The 18,058-nt window shown below is 38.9% G+C and overlaps 1 protein-coding gene across 4 annotated transcripts in view; it reads right to left on the bottom strand.

Annotated features, from left to right (window-relative positions):
* Window positions 1-18,058, bottom strand: part of kat2b (K(lysine) acetyltransferase 2B) — an 80,737-nt gene that overhangs the window by 36,633 nt on the left and 26,046 nt on the right. For all 4 annotated transcript variants that reach the window (XM_073054446.1, XM_073054445.1, XM_073054447.1 and 1 more), the window contains exons 3-6: window positions 17,434-17,579; window positions 11,058-11,147; window positions 8,904-9,085; window positions 3,032-3,223 (exon numbers count right to left, since the gene is read on the bottom strand). In XM_073054446.1, coding sequence (XP_072910547.1) covers window positions 3,032-3,223; window positions 8,904-9,085; window positions 11,058-11,147; window positions 17,434-17,579 — 610 coding nt within the window. The remainder of the gene's footprint in view (window positions 1-3,031; window positions 3,224-8,903; window positions 9,086-11,057; window positions 11,148-17,433; window positions 17,580-18,058) is intronic.

The following is an 18,058-nucleotide window of genomic DNA, read 5'->3' as shown; positions in this document are numbered from 1 at the left end:
CTCTTGTAGGTTTATCTACATACTGTGTCAAGAAACCTTCCTGAACACAACTAACAAACTCCACCCCATCTAAACCACTCATGTTGGAGATGCCAATCGATACTTGGAAAATTAAAATCTCCCACCACGACAACCCTGTTATTATTCCAATTTACCAGAATCTGTCTCCCTATCAGCTCCTCGATGTCCCTGTTACTATTAGGTGGTCTATAAAAATCACCCAGTAGTATTATTGACCCCTTCCTGTTCCTAACTTCCACGCACAGAGACTCTGTAGACAATCCCTCCATGACTTCCTCCTTTTCTGCAGCCATGGCACTATCTCTGATCAACAGTGCCAAGCCCCAACCTCTTTTGTCTCCCACCCTCTCCTTTCTGAACCATTTAAAGCCTGGCATTCGAAGTAACCATTCCTGCCCCTGCACCATCCAAGTCTCTGTAATGGCCACAGCATCATAGCTCCAAGTACTGGTCCACACTCTAAGCTCATCCGCTTTATTCATATTGGAATAAATGAATTGGAATAAATACATTGGAAAAAATGTTGAATTTCCCCATGGGGATGAATAAAGTATCTATCTATCTATCTATCTAATACTCACTGCATTAAAATAGACACATCTCAAACCATCGGTCTGAGCGCGTCCCTTCTCAATCACCTGCCTATCCTCCCTCTCGCACTGTCTCCAAGCTTTCACTATTTGTGATCCAATCGCCTCTTCCTCCGTCTCTTCAATTCGGTTCCCACCCCCCAGCAATCCTAGTTTAAACTCTCCCTAATAGCCTTAGCAAACCTCCCCGCCAGGGTATTGGTCCCCCTGGGATTCAAGTGCAATATTCTGGTGGGATTATTTGAATCCCATTTATGTTACTGAGCTAGGCTTCCATACAAACTTAAGTGGTGTCTACTTGTTCAATGCAGTGGTGATTTAGAATCCTGTAGCACGCTTCTGTATTTTAAATAATTTTCAAATGAATATAGCCAAACAGTCTCAAATCAATACAGCCAGTACCTCCGACACTCACTGGCCTGTGACATAGCATTAAAGGAAGGGTTCAATGTACTACTTAACCCAGACATTAACCTGGCCTTTCCGTCCTGTACAGAAGTGTATAATAAACTTGATCTACATATGGAACTTTTTTGCTGTGTGAATGTTGAGGAAGTGGCTGACTTCATAAAGTACAAATATAAACTGAAATATAATATCAGTCAAGATGATGTTAAGCTCATTCCTACAGCAACGAAATATGCAGGGACCAGGTTTCCTAGAGAGCATCACATGACATTTCATATATTTACCCCGTCACAAATCCCAGGAACAGGTTTATCTTCCTCCAACACTCTCCTCGATCACCCTGGTCGGTTGGCGCTCTCACAAGTGTTTCCAACCTTACCTATCCAATCATGACCAGAGTGCTATTGGTGATTACGTCCCTAACCGTAAAAGCGCCAGAATCTTCCAAGAATGTGTGCTTAGTTCTCCTCCTTTGCCTTAAGTTACAACCTACCCCTTGAAACATCATCAGCAAACAGAGTTGGTTTCCATGTGTACAGCACTAGCACCTCAGTGTAAATGTCCATCACCTCTGCCATCTTTATCTTTACCTTGGCAATCAGATTATTTTCCTATGTATGAACCGTTATTTCATCTACTTAAACATAAGGAGAACTGGGAATTAGCAAAACTAATACAGCCAAGAATTAATGGTGAAGCCAGGAGTGATGATGTGTCCTTGGGCTTAGATGCGCCTTGGAGCATATTGTGCTGGGAAAGATAGGAAGGCTTGCAAGATCCTCTGTTATGTAAATCTGATGTGTCTCTGAAAACCACTGTCAAATACTTGATAAAGTTTGGTAAAATCAATCTGATTAACACTAACACAAAAGACAGGATGAGACATGGGAAAGACCAATTGATACGATCAAGGAATAAACAAAAAGTTATCTGTTTTGCTTGATCTCCAAGTACATTAAAAGAATACAAAATGGGGAATCTGTGCTTGGGCAGAATAGTCTCACTGATTTGTTGAGCTGCTCTTCAGATTAATTAGTACTGAAGCATCTTCCTAATATTTCAGACTTGTTGATTTTTTTTTGACTCTATATGGAGGAACTTTAGGGACATGTGCTTGCTGCTCTTCTTGGCTGACAAAGTCATGGATATGTGACATGCTGTAAGGAAGTTTACTTTTCTATTTTATTTGACTGAGAGATAATGCATAGTAACAGATTCCTCCAGCCCAATAAGCCCATGCTGCCCAACCACATCTACTACCCCATTCATCTTTGGAATGTGGGAGGAAAGCAGAGCACCCGGAGGAAACCCATGCAGTCACAGGGAGAACATACAAACACCTTACAGACAGCGACGGGAAGTGAACTGCATGGTGGTGGCATTGTAATAACCTTATGCTAATCCCTACGCTACGGTGTTGCCCCAATGCCTAACTACTCATCTGCCACTGGAGGAAGCTGCCTAAACCACTGACCAAATATGCTGGTTAAGTAAGTATATTCGCTTACATGCAGACATACATTTTTCTGATCCTATTAAAGGCAAATTGATGGAGTTATTCTGCTGAGCTTGCTTCTTTGGATTGCTTCTTTGGACAGCATAAAGTAGCATAGGCCGCCACTCCATATCCAACCTTCCTTTCAGATTTAATCTTCTTTAAATCTTCACAGATCTAGGACTTCTGGACAGTATTTAATTTTCCTTCTCTACGTTACAGCAAAGATTACTTTTTAAAGGTATTTCAATGTTTGTGAAGGCTTTGAGGTATTATAAATCCCTGGGTAGCAGGTAGAGGCGATTTTCAGCTTTATAAATCTAAATCAGTATTGCAAATGCTATCCTTCCTCAAGTTAGATACAAACTAGTATTAACAGGTTTCTCAGCTGGATCATTAATGTGGAATAATTTGCTGAAAACATGTTTAATATTCATTCTAATTCAAACAGATAAAAAAGTAAACCAATAAATTTGGAGTTTTAGAGAATTACACCAACTGATCTTTAAGTACTTACTTTGGAAAATGTGTTAGGATCAACGTTTGTTTCTCTAAAGGTAGCTTATCTTTCTCTTGCCTGGATTTTTCCAATAACTGCCGCCTCATTACAGTAAAAACAGAGCGAAGCAATATTCTTCCAAAAACCTGTGTGGTTTCATGCCGAGGAAGACTATCACAGAACTGAGGGACATTACAGTAACACAGCCATCTGAAAAGAATTAGCAGACATCAGGCTCAGAAAGTATGTAACAAATAAAAGTTCTCATTTTTCAACTGCACAGTCAAAGCACAATATGTTCTCACAATAATGATGAATTAGCTACATATCTAAACCGATATTAACATTTGATACAGGTGATTACACTCAGTGGCCATCTTATTAGGTACACCTGCTCATTAATGCAAACATCTCTTCAGTCAATCATATGGCTGTAACTCAGTGCATAAAAGCATGCAGACATGGTCCAGAGGTTCAGTTGTTGTTCAGACCAAACATCAGAATGAGGAAGCAATGTGACGCAAGTAATTTTGACTGGGTGGTTTGGATAACTCAGAAACTGCATATCTCCTGGGATTTTCATGCTCAACAGTCTCTGAAGTTTACAGAGAATGGTGCAAAAACAGTAAGCTTCCAGTTAATGAGAGATCAGAGGAGAATGTGCAGACTGGTTCAAGATGATAGAAAATTGATAGCAACTCAAACAACCATGCGTTACAACAGAGCTATGGAGAAGAGCATCTCTGAAAGCACAACATTTTGAACCTTGAAGTGGATGGCTACAGCAGCAGAAGACCACACCAGGTTTAATTCCAGTGGTTACTTTATTAGGTATACTCCTGTACCTAATAAAGTGGCCACTGAGGGTATACAAGTAGCTAATACTCTAGATCTCCTACTGCTTCTTGCAGTTCTTGTGGAGAAGTGGAAGGTAAATATTGAGATATAGTTGAGGCTAAACAGACTCTGCTTTAAACACCATGTATGCAAATTTTTGAGGGTGAGAAGCTCTCTGCTGAATCTTCCAATAACATAAAATAAAGGTCCAGGTTGCTTAGCACTGTGGCTTATTTGGAAATTCGCTACTGAAATGTTTTATATTTTTATTACCAGTGCCATGGATATTTTAAAGTTTCTTTTTTACTAGTTGTGGGAAGTTTTTTTCAGACTTATAGACCATGTAGTCAAAACACTTCTATTTTCAATTTCTAAACTGCCTTTTTAAAAAATTCAGGATATTGCCTCCACATCTCTATTCAACACAATTCATTAATCCTGACAGGAATTCTCAAGTTACATTTTAATAGATTGGATCTCTGTCACTTGGCATTTGTTCAAAATTTAATTCAAACTTGGGATTTTGTTTTCCATTCTCTCAGCTATATTTTATCCTCTCTAAGATTATACTTCAGACACCTTTTGATTCCACATAGACCAAATCCCCCTTCTGCTTCAGTAGTTGCAATAGTGCAATTAGTTCTCTGTTGGAAAATCCCTTTTATCTGAGCTAACCAGCTGAAGACTGTGGGTCTACTCTAAACGCGGGGCTGAGGCTTGGCCTCCTTCAGCACATAACACATTTTCTGACATCCTGAGGCTTTTCCCCCTTAACTTCACAAATCAGTGATCAAATATACTCTAGTTGCCTGCATTGTCCAATCAATCCAGCAATCAAATTATTTCTGACCGTTAATCTTTACAGTGAGGATTATTTCATGACCACAAAGCAAATATTGGGATTCAGTCAATCAACTGTCCACAAAAATAAACACTATAGAAGAAATTGTCACAGTTTGATTTAGACAAGCGAGGGAGTTGCTTTGCTTGGGAGTTGCATGATAAGACTAAAACACAAGACTGTAAAATATAAAGGCAAGCATGAGGAAATCTGCAGATGCTGGAAATTCAAGTAACACACACAAAATGCTGGTGGAATGCAGCAGGCCAGGCAGCATCTATAGGGAGAAGCACTGCCTGACCTGCTGTGTTTCACCAGCATTTTGTGTGTGTTGACTGTAAAATATATATGATTTTTAAGAGAAATTTAGACAGGCACTTGAATCTGCGAGGCATGGAGGATACTGTCCTAATGTGGGCAAATGGGATTAATGTAGATGGACCAAAACGCTGGCGAGGACATTATGGGACAAAGGGTCCATGTATGTATTGAAACTATGGCATTTTATAGACTAGCAGGATTGGGGAAGAGCCAACATTTGCAAAGACTACAGAGTGCTTGGATTTATCCCTTGTAATTTCAAATCCAAACATAATGCTGAATAATTAGGAAAGATCTGATGATCATATGAAGATCATATGATCTGATTCTCTCAGTATTCTGAACATCTGTAACAGCATTAGATTATGCTAGCTAATATTTGCAGCATTTTAACTGAGTCAACTGATAACTAATATACAAAGAATAAACAAATCTTCAAGTTCAATCCTAACTTTAAAGTTCTTCAGGCTCTGTGTAAGAGGTATATTAAAATGCTGGTGAAGACAATAGGAACAGTGCAGCATACTCCTGGTGACACAGAATTCATAATACATAGATTAATACTATTTGTACAGTTTCCAAAATTCACTTCCTTTAGCAAAAGTGTGTGCTTTATCCTACTCACTCACTCAATTCACTTTTAATCTACTCTCCCTCACATGCCCATTAGTTCCACACTAAAGCTCGCACACCCTGCTCACAGCTCCGGTTACGACGTTACAGAAAGGATGTGATGGAATTGAAAAAGGCACCAAGGACGCCTACTTAACAGGCCTGAAAAGTTATAGTTATGACACTAACTCTAAATCTCTGTAGTGAATGCACTTGCACCCAATTATAAAAATCCATCAAATTCCTTTGTCTGTGTTTTTTCCCCCCCAAGTCTATCTGGACATCCATCAGCAGGAACCAGTGTTAGCACTCTTTCGTTTGCTTGCTGATTGAATTGATGTAAATACAGGGCAACCATTGCTCTTGCTAATGGGGTTTAAATCTTTTGGGAAATCTGGTTCAGATTTAAAACTTCGAATTACTTCATTCATTAATAACTTATTTTATTATTGGGAGATTGGTCCTCATATTCGGAATGTCATCAGGTTTGTGTCATCATTAAGATAAGAGTTTAAATTGAGAATCAATGTATTGGGTTATATAAAGCAACTTAACACAAGGGTTTTGTACCTGGTCTTGGCTCATTCCTGCTCTCCCCAATCAAACTAATCCCTCCCCATCACCAGGAAGTGCTGCCCTAAGGAGGAAATATCCATAGTCAAAGATCTCGACCATCTGGGTCATGCCATCTTCTCACAGCAGGAGGTACAAAAGCCTGAAGTCCCATCAGTTCAAGAACAGCTACTTCCCTTCGACCATTCAGCTTTTAAATCAATCAGCACAACCCTAAAATTAGAGTTCAGCTATGTATGACCATTTTGATCATTTTGACTAAAATTAACATTGTTTTTTTCTTTGGTCTAATTGGGCTCTTTCTTTCCTTAATTTGAAGACTGCTTTATTTTATGCTACATGTTTGCGATACAATTGTAAGTAAGTTTTGCAATGCACTTGTGTATACATGTAATCATTTGTATGATAATAAACTCAACTTTGACTTTAACTCAAATGGTCTTCTTTTAAAGAAGTTAGTTTGTGATGCCTGTTCATGCCACTGGACCTGGACTTCAGAGGTCAGGAGAACGGCGCTGCCCCAGTGCAAGGGCTTTTCCACGTTAAAAAATCTCCTGCACAGGTTTCCTGTCATCAACAGACATGGCAGACAACCACCATACCTTTAAAACTAAAGGCTGTGGAATGAATATTTTCCTGGGGTTGAAATTTCATACAGATCAACTTAAACATGGAAGGACTGATTAGAATGCATGAATGCTCCATCCAAATGTTTATTGGTCTTCAAATTTTTAATCAGAGCTGGAAAAGTTGAAGAAATCAAATGGAATCCTGTAATATAGTTGAGTGAAAACCAGTATCACAGTAGACACGATCACGAAAAGGTGTATAACATGCTGGCTTTCATCGGTCAGGTCAATGAGTATAATGGTTGCAGTTGTATAAGTCATTGGTAACATCACAGTTGGAATATTGTGTAGAGTTTTGGTCACCCTGTTGTAGTAAAGATCTGGTTAAACTGGAAAGAGTGCAGAACATATTTTTGAGGAAGTTGTCAGGGCTAGAGGGCTTGACGGACAGGGTGAGGTTGACCAGACCAGCGTCTTTACACCCCAGAATACAGGAAAATGAATGATGGCTGTGTAGAAGGAATTAAAATAATAAGGGACATAGATAATATAGATGGTTAATAGTCTTTTCCCCACAGCATGGAAGTCCAAAACAAGGGACCATAGGTTCAGGATGAGAGCGGTAAGATTTTAAAAAGACCTGAGGGACGATGATTTCACACAAAGGGTGGCAAGAATTTGGAACGAGCCACCGGAGGAAATGGTGGAAGCAGGTACAACCGTATCATTTAAGAAGCACTTGGATAGGTACACAGAAGGGTGAGACCTAGACAGACAAACACAAGGAAGTGGGACTAGCTGGCTGGGTCCTGTGGTTGGCATGGACTAGTTGGCCCAATGGGACTGTATCTGTACTGTACTGCTCCATGACTTTATAACAGAGATTACCAGTTTGTTTTTTCCCCTGTCCTCCGCCTTCTCCTGGATCTTCACTAGGCTTCAAAGCTGTTATCTGTATTCAGCACATCTACATGAAATGCTGATGTAGGAAAGCAGCATCGATCATCAAAGATCCTCACCACCCTTTCTCGCTGCTGCCATCAAATAGAAGGTACAGAAGCCTCAGGACTCGCACCATCAGGTTCAAGAACAGTTACTACGCCACAACCATCAAGCTCTTGAACAAAAGAGGCTAATTACACTCATCTATTGAGATGTTCCAACAACCAATGATCTTACTTTAATCTTTATCTTGTTATTTCATGCTGTCCTTATTTATTGCTATTTATTTATAGTTGAATTTCAACAGTCAGTCTCATCTGTGTTCTTTTTTTTATTGATCCTCTTTACAGTTACTACTCTATAGATTTGCTGAGTAAGCCCGCAGGAAAATGAATCGCAGGGTTGTATGTGGAGACATGTATATACTCTGATAATAAATTCTACTTTGAACTGTAAAATCTTTCATTTTTTTAATTATAAAGATGAAAGATTAACTCTGTTTCTCTCTCCACTTCTTCTGTCCCTTGCCTGACAAGTTGAGTATTTAGAGGAACAGGTTTTATCACAGATATTAAATGGAAAATGTTGGATATACTCAGCAGGTCATGCAGCCTCTATGGAGAGAGCAAAAGAGTTAACCTGTCAGGTTAAAATTGGTATTACTGCAGAGTGGGTTGAGAGAGCAGAGTCACCCAGGGAAGTGCCAAAGAGTGTAAGTCAGCTGAGATTGCACACTGGACACTCCAACAATTGATATCTTCAAAGGGCATGTGAATTAAAGTTCCACACCCCTTTACTCACCTGCTCATGCAAAATGCTGTAGGTCACATCCTTTAATTGTTAAAAAAAAACAGTAACATCAAGTTGTCATAGAAATAAATTCAAGCACTAATGCATACCCTCAAATAGTTCAACTTCCACACAGCATTAAAATAGCAAAAGTTACCATCTCGACTGACTGGGTTCAAGTGAAATCTGTAATTATTCAGTCCCTACTCCTCTTCCTTTCAGAAACTTTGACTGTAGGTACAGTCTCTAACTTGTCCCATCCCTAAGATCTTACTGTGTTACATTATAAAATCCGAATGCTACAACCTACGCCATATTAAACTGTCACTTCTGCAGCTAAAGGCCAAACTTGCATTGTAACAAGCCCCCTAAATGTAATGCCTTCCCTTTTTGTGGACGATTATACCTTGTATAATTAACCTTGTATCCAGCACAATCATCATTTGGTACCCGAAGTCTCCTTTGCGAGGGTGTTTCCAGCTGCCAGTAGTTGATTCGATTCAAAAACATTTTAGACAGTTCACAAATTGTTTGCCTTTCCTTTGGCGGAAGGTGGCTAAATTTGTACTGCACAAAATTAGTAACTCCCTGAGTAAAAACAAGAAAATGTAAATAGCAAGATAAAGAGAACTCTCTGCTCCAAGATGCATACTAAAACATGTCAGTACAGCTGAATGCTGGCACTACACAGCTGTGTGTCAGCGGCAGGTTGTTCTTACACTTGGACATTGAAAAGGTTAATATTTCTGCTAAAACTCAAATAATATTTCAGACAAATCATTATCCCTTCCTAAGCATTTTTCCAAGTTGACCCGTTTCCACTCAAATTCTACAGGTTCTGAGGTGACCAAAGAGTCCAATGGGAACTGGAGATTTTCTCACCTCTGAGGCAGGGTGTGGCTGACGGGGCAGGTGGGTGGGTGAACAGGGAGGTGGTGTTTTGTTTTTCCTGCATATGCAGGGCCTCTCCATGCTCACTGCACAGAGAATGGTGCACTAATGTTTACACACAAGTGTTTTACACTATAATTTCACACCCTGAAGGAATGATCTGCAATATTTTATTCCTGAACTTTCGGAGTCGTCAACTAATACTGTGTCCAAATATAAATTTTATGCAGTTTCTGACTCTTAAAGGACAAGGATGTGATAGAAAGTGCAAAGCAATTTAATTTATAAAGCAACTCAATGTATTAACACTTTTGTTTATACAATTATCTGAAATAAATACTGTATCTCCACATTTATAAAATGGGAGATATACTCTGTGCATTCTGGATTCTTATTCTTTTCGTGTCCTAAGAAATAACTCTCATATATTTTTACATTCATCTCCATTGTTCATCCATGATTTGCTGTGCTTCACATGATCACCAGAAAAAGTTCTCTGCCATCACTAAAATCTCTACTTCAATCCACTTGCCTATATACTCCTATATTTTTCTTTGATTCCTTTAAATATCTACAAATCTAAGGCCCAAATATTCTTATTTACCAAATGCAACACAGAAAGGGGTCAGTTGACTGCATGTTCCCAACCAGTCTGCTCCCTTTCTCCTTACTTCCCTAAACAATTTATTCTCCCTCACATGTGCACTCCATTTTGATTAAGTTGACCTACATTAAGGGGCAATACACAGTAGCTAATTAATTTATCAGCATGTCTTTGGCATGTTGGAGAAAACCAGAATAATGGGCAGAAGCCCCTGTGGTCACAGGAGGACACGTAAATTTTGCTGAGACAGCACCCAGGATCAGGATCAAATACAGATCTCTCAGATAGAAAATTCTATAGATTTGTATCTTTCAAATTTTGTTTTCCATCTATGAATTGAAAGTCAGTGCATTCTCCAGCCAGAGTAAACTGCAGTTCAGTTTGAAACAACTTTTTCAATTCCTTTATGTTCTGATGAGCCCATCAGCACATGAACCAATTGGATTTCAATACATTTTGTCAAATAAATCTCCACCTACAGTTCTAATTCTACCCTGAAACATGAAGTTGGATAAACATGTCTCCTTTTATTAAACTGTTTGTGTTAATAATTCACTGAGTTAGCACAATTTAAACCAGAGATTAATGGATTCCCTCCAAAACTTGTGATTCTAGCACTAACCATGGGCAGTGAAAGAAGGCTGGGAGACTAGCCTCAGACAGCCACACCCAAAAAATCTCCCTCAGCTCAGTAGTGCAGCACTTTTAATCAGAGCCATTCACATTTCCAGGAAGTGTGGGGGTGGTGAGGAAGGGAGAAGATGAACAAAAATATGAGGATTGCATATACAACTTTGCTGTCACAAAGAGGAATGAGGCATGAATTACAAACTTAGTTATAAAATGACATGAGAGAAAATTTGAATGCATTTGAAGAAGCAAATGAAATTTTAAAAGATCTATCAACTGTATTCTCAGGTTACATTTTCCTACCCACAGATAGGGGACCATTCATAGGGGACAATTTCTTTCATTTATCAACTTTTGTTTTTAGCACAGTCTTGTTTTGGAACAAAAGTGAAATTTATTCTAGTTTGCAGTTTGCAAAGTAACGTCTTTCTTTACCTGTTCTATACTGGGCTTCTCAAACGGCGGACATCCTAATGGGCCTTCCACAACAGGGTTTCCCATTTGTAAAATACATTTTCTCAAAAGCTGAAAATGGAATTAATAATAAACTAAGTCCAGAAAAGAAAATACACACAAAATAAAGGAAACAATCCCCAAACTTTCAAAGACACTTCAAGTCAGAAGGAATGTAAATATTCCAAGAAAATATAATCAATGACCATAGCAAGAATGAAAAAAGAAATTGGAAATAACAAGAAGGCAAAAATATCAAACAATATTAATGCAGACTTCTAAAAACAAGTTAATATAAGCCAGTAAATCTTTGATTTAAGTTATGACCAATCATTAATTTAGTAAACATATTGTGTACTGAGCTACTAAACTCTACATACCAGGAAGATCCCAGGTCTGAATCTGCTCTGTGCAGAATTAAGCATAACGAGTTGCCTAGCAACCAGACTGTTTTATATCACAATCCAGGTAACTCTAAAAGCTGCAGCGTGAAGTAGAACTATTCTTTTCTCCTCTCAGCCTGCCCCTTTTCAATGATTTCTTGTTCCATTTGAAACATGTTTATCTGGCCCCACATCAGTACATACATTGCCCTTTCTTATTACTTCAGTGTCAATCATCTCCAATTGGCTCCTTCAACCTGAATTATCTCACAGGGGACATGGAAAATACTTTAGCTCAGTCTCTGGCCATCAATCAAACATATTACTGTTCCCCGTGGATTCATGTGCAGATTGCATAACATGGAACAGTAGTCATGCGTAATTGTGGAAGAGCCATGCAAGCCCAATCCAGCGCTGCAAAATGCAAAGTCAATGATAAATATAGATGCCGGCAAAAGGCAAACATTTTCAAGGAAATACTCTAAAAGAAATGAAGAGTAATAAAACCTAAATGCAGGTGATGAATATTCCCACACAATGGCAATCCAAAGCTTCAAAATCAAATGTAGTCAAATGAAAACCATGTATTTTAAACTGCTTTCAGTACTGATTTTAAGAGAACCTCAATCAAAATAAACAATTTGTACCATTAATCTGCCATACATAATTTCTCTGGCCAGAGCTGGAAATAAAAACAGAACTCCGAAACCCACAATTTAAGTAGATCCTTTTCAGGTACAAATTGGAAAATGTTACTAAAGACACAATAAAGGTTATTTCTAAGTTTTTACTTTTTTATTGAAGAATGTGTACCCATTTGGGGCAGTAATACTTGCCACTTAAACCCAGTCTTGTCAAGGTTCATCTTTAAAACAGCTAAATAATCATCTAATTTTGAAAGCATACATATTTCTTAGGTATCAAGTGAAAAAAATTGTCTTCTATCCAAACAAACTTATCAGGTATAGAGCTCAGAAGCAGAAAATAATTAAAGATAATTAAAGAAGAGGGCATGATAAATGAACGAGAAATAGTGGGAAGTAATGGTCTGATACGAGTTGTGGATTTAAAATAATTACTAAGAAAACTTACAGAGAATTTAATGAGACTAAAACCAACAAATGATACGGATTGATGCCTACATCTTAGTGTTCTGGTATAGTGATAGCAAATGCCTTATTGGTCTTCTTCCAAAATTACATGGATTAAGGAATGATTTGAGTGGATTGGAATGTGACAAATGTAACATCTGCATTTGAGGAAGGAGGGGTGGGGAGAACATAGGGGATTTAAGACAGATTAGCCTGACATAAGAATCTAGACAAAAATTGCTAGAGTCCATTACTAATTTATGTCAAATGGGCATAATAGAAGGGAAGTGTTGTTTGAAGATCCGATTGTGTTTGCGAAGAAGTAGCTAGAAGACTGAAAAATGGAGAGTGGTAAGGTGTGTGCTAATGGGACACATAGAACAGGGGTCACCAACCTTTTTTGCATCGCAGACCGGTTTAAAATTGACAATATTCTTGTGGACCAGCTGATGGGGGGGTGGGTGTTAATCACGACCGCAATACAGCGATACTTAAAGGGGCTTCCTTATGTCCGGTCTATTCCACAATTTAGTTTTCGTGGCTATCAGCACTTGCTTCTGTCCCACTTGCTCACGTTTTTTCCGCTCAAAAAACTCAACAGGTTTGTCTTTAAGTGCCGTGTGCTTGGACTCAAGGTACCGAAGCAGTTTTGAGGGCTTCATTGCCTCATCAGGCAGCCTCCACCCACCCGCCGCCAGACGCCTTGCCCAGGTGCGGCTGGTCGTGCGTGGGGTGAGAGGACAAGGTAAGGGCCGGAGGTCCCCATGCGGAGGCCGCGGCAGTCACAGTCGGGAGAGCCCCCCCACCTCCCCCGTAGGTAGGTAGGATCTATCGGCCGACAAAAGTTTGTCTCGAGGGATGACTTTCAGTAGATCACAGTGAGGTAGTTGTTCTGCTACTTACGAAAGCCTGAGCCCGAATTAGGTCGTCTGCGAATATTTTAGCACCGGGTTCCCCACGAACATTCGGTGTGGTGAACAGGTTTAGAGGCGGCACCCATCTGTCCACGCTCCAGGCCAGTAGCATCGGCACTTCTCGCTGGCCGTGCGAAGCGGCCAGTTACCCGAGGCCAACCAGTGATCCCCGGCGCGAGGGTATCATTGCGTTTAGGCAACTGATGACCTCGTGTGGGTAATGACTTTGCATGCGTAATGACCTCGTGTGTGTTCAAGTTCAACAGTGGGCGTGACAGGGAATGAGTAAAGGTGCAGCTGACTCATATCGTTTCATATCGTCAAATCATATCGTTTCCTTGCGGATTGGTAGCACATGCTTTGCTTGGGGGACCACTGACGTAGAAGATTATTTTGCAAATTAAATGTTGATAGATTTGAGGGTAATAGTATTGAAAACAAATCAGTTAAAAGGCAAGGCGAGACTGATAAATTCTGGGGTATTAATATGGGGATCTTAGCCAGCTCCAATGCTACAACCATCCCTACTCCCCCAGTCCATGTCTTTTCCTTTCCATACCAAACAATTCTGTTTATGCTAACTTCTTCCACAAACTTCAGCTTGAACAAAATTGCACTGTCTGTTTAATAACACGCTGACAATTATTTAATCTTCTCTTGTACTCACTGACTACATTGATTTCTGTTCTTCTAACACCTTCAAGTATCAAATTTTCCTTCTTACTTATAAACGCCTTCTTAGCCTTACCATCTTAAATTCTAGACCCCTCATGGATTTCTGCAGTCACCCCAGCTCTGACCTCCTGTGTACTTCCCTCCACTACGTAATCCGGTGCCAAGAGCCAGAGAGGAAAGAAAAAGAGCTGGTGGCTAATTAAAATGACCTAATTATAAAGAAATTATAAAAAAGTTGCCTGTGGATCTGAAGTTGTAGGAGGTAAATGACATAAAATCTACTGCAGTGTCACTTAATGCAACATACCTGGAAGTGCAAAAGAATCTGATTTAAAATTGGGCAACTCAAAAGGCAAGTTTAATAACAACCTTACAATTACGAGTAATATCTCAGCCACAAAAATAATGGTGTGACCTACTAGAATCTCACGTGTTGGTTAAGTAACAGATATAATGCTTAAATAGAACGTGCGCAACGTACAAACAACCGATGAGATACATCACTCAAAACATTCAGTTTCCATGGTACTGCTTTAGGGGAGTTAATATGTCATTGTCTTCAAATAAAATAGAATCTATGGGCAGGGGATTATTGGTTCAGTATAGGTTAAGATAATTCAATTCCCAATACAAGGACATGCAAACTTTCTTTAGGTTTATAAATTCCTATATTCACAGCAAAAATGGAAAATGCCCACATTAATGTTACAGAGGTTTTCCGTGTTTTGGATATAGTCTAGGGACTTTTTTTCAGTCTTATTTTTTTTATAGTCTGTGTTTTTTGCCCATTCTTTCTCGTTTTTTGTGCAGAGGAGGGAGATTTGGAGTTGATGTTCTGGTGACATTTTGTGCTGGGGAGGGGGGGGTTTGGGGGGGTTGATGAATGTGTTGCTTTTTTTTTGGTTTTGTGGATGTCTGGAGAAGAAGAATCTCAGATTTGTATACTGCATACGCACTTTGATAATAAATGAACCTTTGAACTTTACTACAAACTATATTTGTAGATCGAAAAGTGATATTGTGACAAACTTACCTAATTTGTTGTCATCATAAATTAAAATAGAATAGCTGGTGGGAGGATCATGATCGTCAGTATGACCAAGATGTACACACAAGCACTCTCGTCCCCAGGTTACAGCAGGTTTTGTTCCTGTGAACCATATGGCAGAAGATGCCAGCAGCACTTGGCAAATACCGCTGGTCACCCGAGCAACTGCTCATTTAAACTGGCTGTACTTATGTCAGGTGTACATAAGGTGTGGAGATTGTGACTTGTTCAACATTCTCAACTCTGGAAAATGAAATGCTATTCTATGAATTTGTATTCTGTCACAATCTATTCTGCATCATCTACTACCGAGTAAGTGAACAATGAGAAGGGGTTGCTGGGTGAAGCGCAGTAAGCTTATAAACGTATTCAATCTGTATTCTAATTCTAAGCTAAAAATAATTTTAAAAAGAAATGGAGGCTGTGGTTTGCTTCTGAATAAAGTTTTCAAAATAACATTGTATGGAACTGATTCATAAGTCTAAATAGCATCTGTATGTAAATTGGCCTCAGTTCCTTCACTGCTTCTATAGAAAAATAAATCTATGATTCACAAATCTGATCATTATCCAGAAATTTGTGCTTAAAATCCATGTGTTAAAGTGAGCATGCAACTACTTGCCTAAAGAAACCACATTTTTCACTAGTTTGGTGTATGTGATAAAACAAACTACTGATTAAATAAACCACCACAGTAATCAAGCATAAGGTAGGGTCCTGCAAAAGACATTTCATGATCCAACATGCAAGAAATTCTATTATCCAGAGATTTATAAAAATACCTAGCTTGCATTCTGAAGTTTTAGAACACAGAACAGTACAGCACATTAGGGGTCCCACGCCCTTGATGTTGTGCCAACCTATATAAGCATACTCTACAATCAATCTAACCCTTCCCTCCTACGCAACCCATGACCCTTAATTTTTCTAACATTATATGCCTAAGTCTTTTTAATGTCCCTTCTGAATCAGCTTCTACCATCAAGCCTGGCAGTGCAGTCCAGACACCCGCCACTCTCCGTGTAAAAGTCCTACGTCTGACATTTCCCTTAAACTTCCCTCCACTCACCTTAAATAGATACAATTGTATATTAAATGATCGTATGGCACAATCCACTTTTAATCTTGCTGCCATTGCTGCCCTGGGAAAAAGATACTGGTTGTCCACTCTACCCAAGCTCCTTATGATCTTATACATCTCGATCAAGTTGCCCTTCATTGTCCATCACTTCAAAGAGAAAAGCCCTAGCTTGCTTAGCCTTCATTAAACATGCTCCCTAATCCAGGCAGCAGCCTGATAAATCTCCTCTGCACCCTCTCTAAAGCTTTTACATCCTTCCTATTATGAGGCGACCAGAACTGAACACATATGGTCTAACCAGAGTATTATAGTGCTACAACATTACCTAATGGCTCTTGGACACAATCGCCTAATCAATGAAGGCAGCCCACCATATTCCATCTGGTAACAACTTTGAGAGAACTATCGACTTGGGCTCCAAGATCTCTCTGTCCCTCTACACTGCTAAGAATCCTGCCTTGCATTCTGACTTCAAACTTTGATCTTCCAAAGTGTACTTTTCACACCTTTCCACGTTGAAATCCATCTGCCACTTATCCACTCAACATCTATACCCAGTTGTAACTGAAGGTGACCTTCTGCACCGTCCACAACACCTCCAACTTTCATGTCATCTGCAAACTTACTAACCCATCATTCTACTTCCTCATCCAAGGCATTTATTTTTTTTTTAAATCACAAAAAGCAGAGGACCCGGAACAGATCCCTGCAGAACATCACTTTTCAATGACCTCCAGTCAGAGTACCCCTAAACTACTATACCTCCTTAAGTAGCAATACCTCCCTATGTGCACCAAGATTAAAAGTGGATTGTGCCATACAATCATTTAATATACAATTGTATATCAAATTGTTCTGTTATAAACTGCTTTTTCTTTCTAGTTATATTGCAACCATTTAGTACAATGAGCTTCAAAATCTGCTCCTGTATTAAGGTCCTGTAAAGATAGAAAAAAGCCTTTTAATGATTGTAAATGTATTTAAATGCATAATATATAGTTGGCATCAAATTAATTATTACCATTCATATGGCTTGATTGAGCTTGTGTTACTGTGAGTTCTATTTGGTGGAAATTATTTAACAGTTTGTGCAGTATACATTTCAGATTAAACAGCTCCGGACTTGTCAAGATTCAAAATGAAATGTGATTTATCATTATACTTACTTTGAACAAGTAAAAGTAAACTTGCTTTGTGTCTGCATCTTCCTCTTTGTGGACACAGGTAAATAGGTATTCTACGTCCAGTACTATTCCAAGAAGCCTGTTCATTTCTTCTTCTGACACACTTTCCAAGTGGGAAACATGATCAGCTAAAATAAAGTAAAATAAAGTTGTTTATGGTTTCAGACTTCAGCTTTAACAGAATAAATGTTAAAATACCACCTGTGCAAATTGCCTCCCCTTGTTCCATTAAAAATCACCACCAAATTCATAAACATTATGCAAGTTAAATATTCTTCAAAAACTTATTTTCTAGCAAACAAAGTTGCAACTTTAAAAAATGAGAACCAATTTTGTCTTTTTGCGTGAAACAGCTTTGTTCTGGTTGAGATCCTTCAGGCTCTTGAGTGTTGTAAGCACAAACCCTTCCTAACTGAGATTTATTTGCATGGTGACTCACATTCCACACCACACGATTTGCAAACGTATTACAATCTTCAATTTTCTTGCCAAATGAATTTATTCCATTACAATCAAACATAAATAAGAATGTGCAATCAAACCCAGCAACATTTAGATCATTTACTTCCAGTACCTACAAAATTATTAACAAGACAAGAGCTAGCAA

Source organism: Hemitrygon akajei, chromosome 8, assembly GCF_048418815.1.
Source record: "Hemitrygon akajei chromosome 8, sHemAka1.3, whole genome shotgun sequence".
In the NCBI taxonomy this organism is placed as follows: Eukaryota; Metazoa; Chordata; class Chondrichthyes; order Myliobatiformes; family Dasyatidae; genus Hemitrygon; species Hemitrygon akajei.
This window is presented reverse-complemented; position numbering and strand designations above follow the sequence as displayed.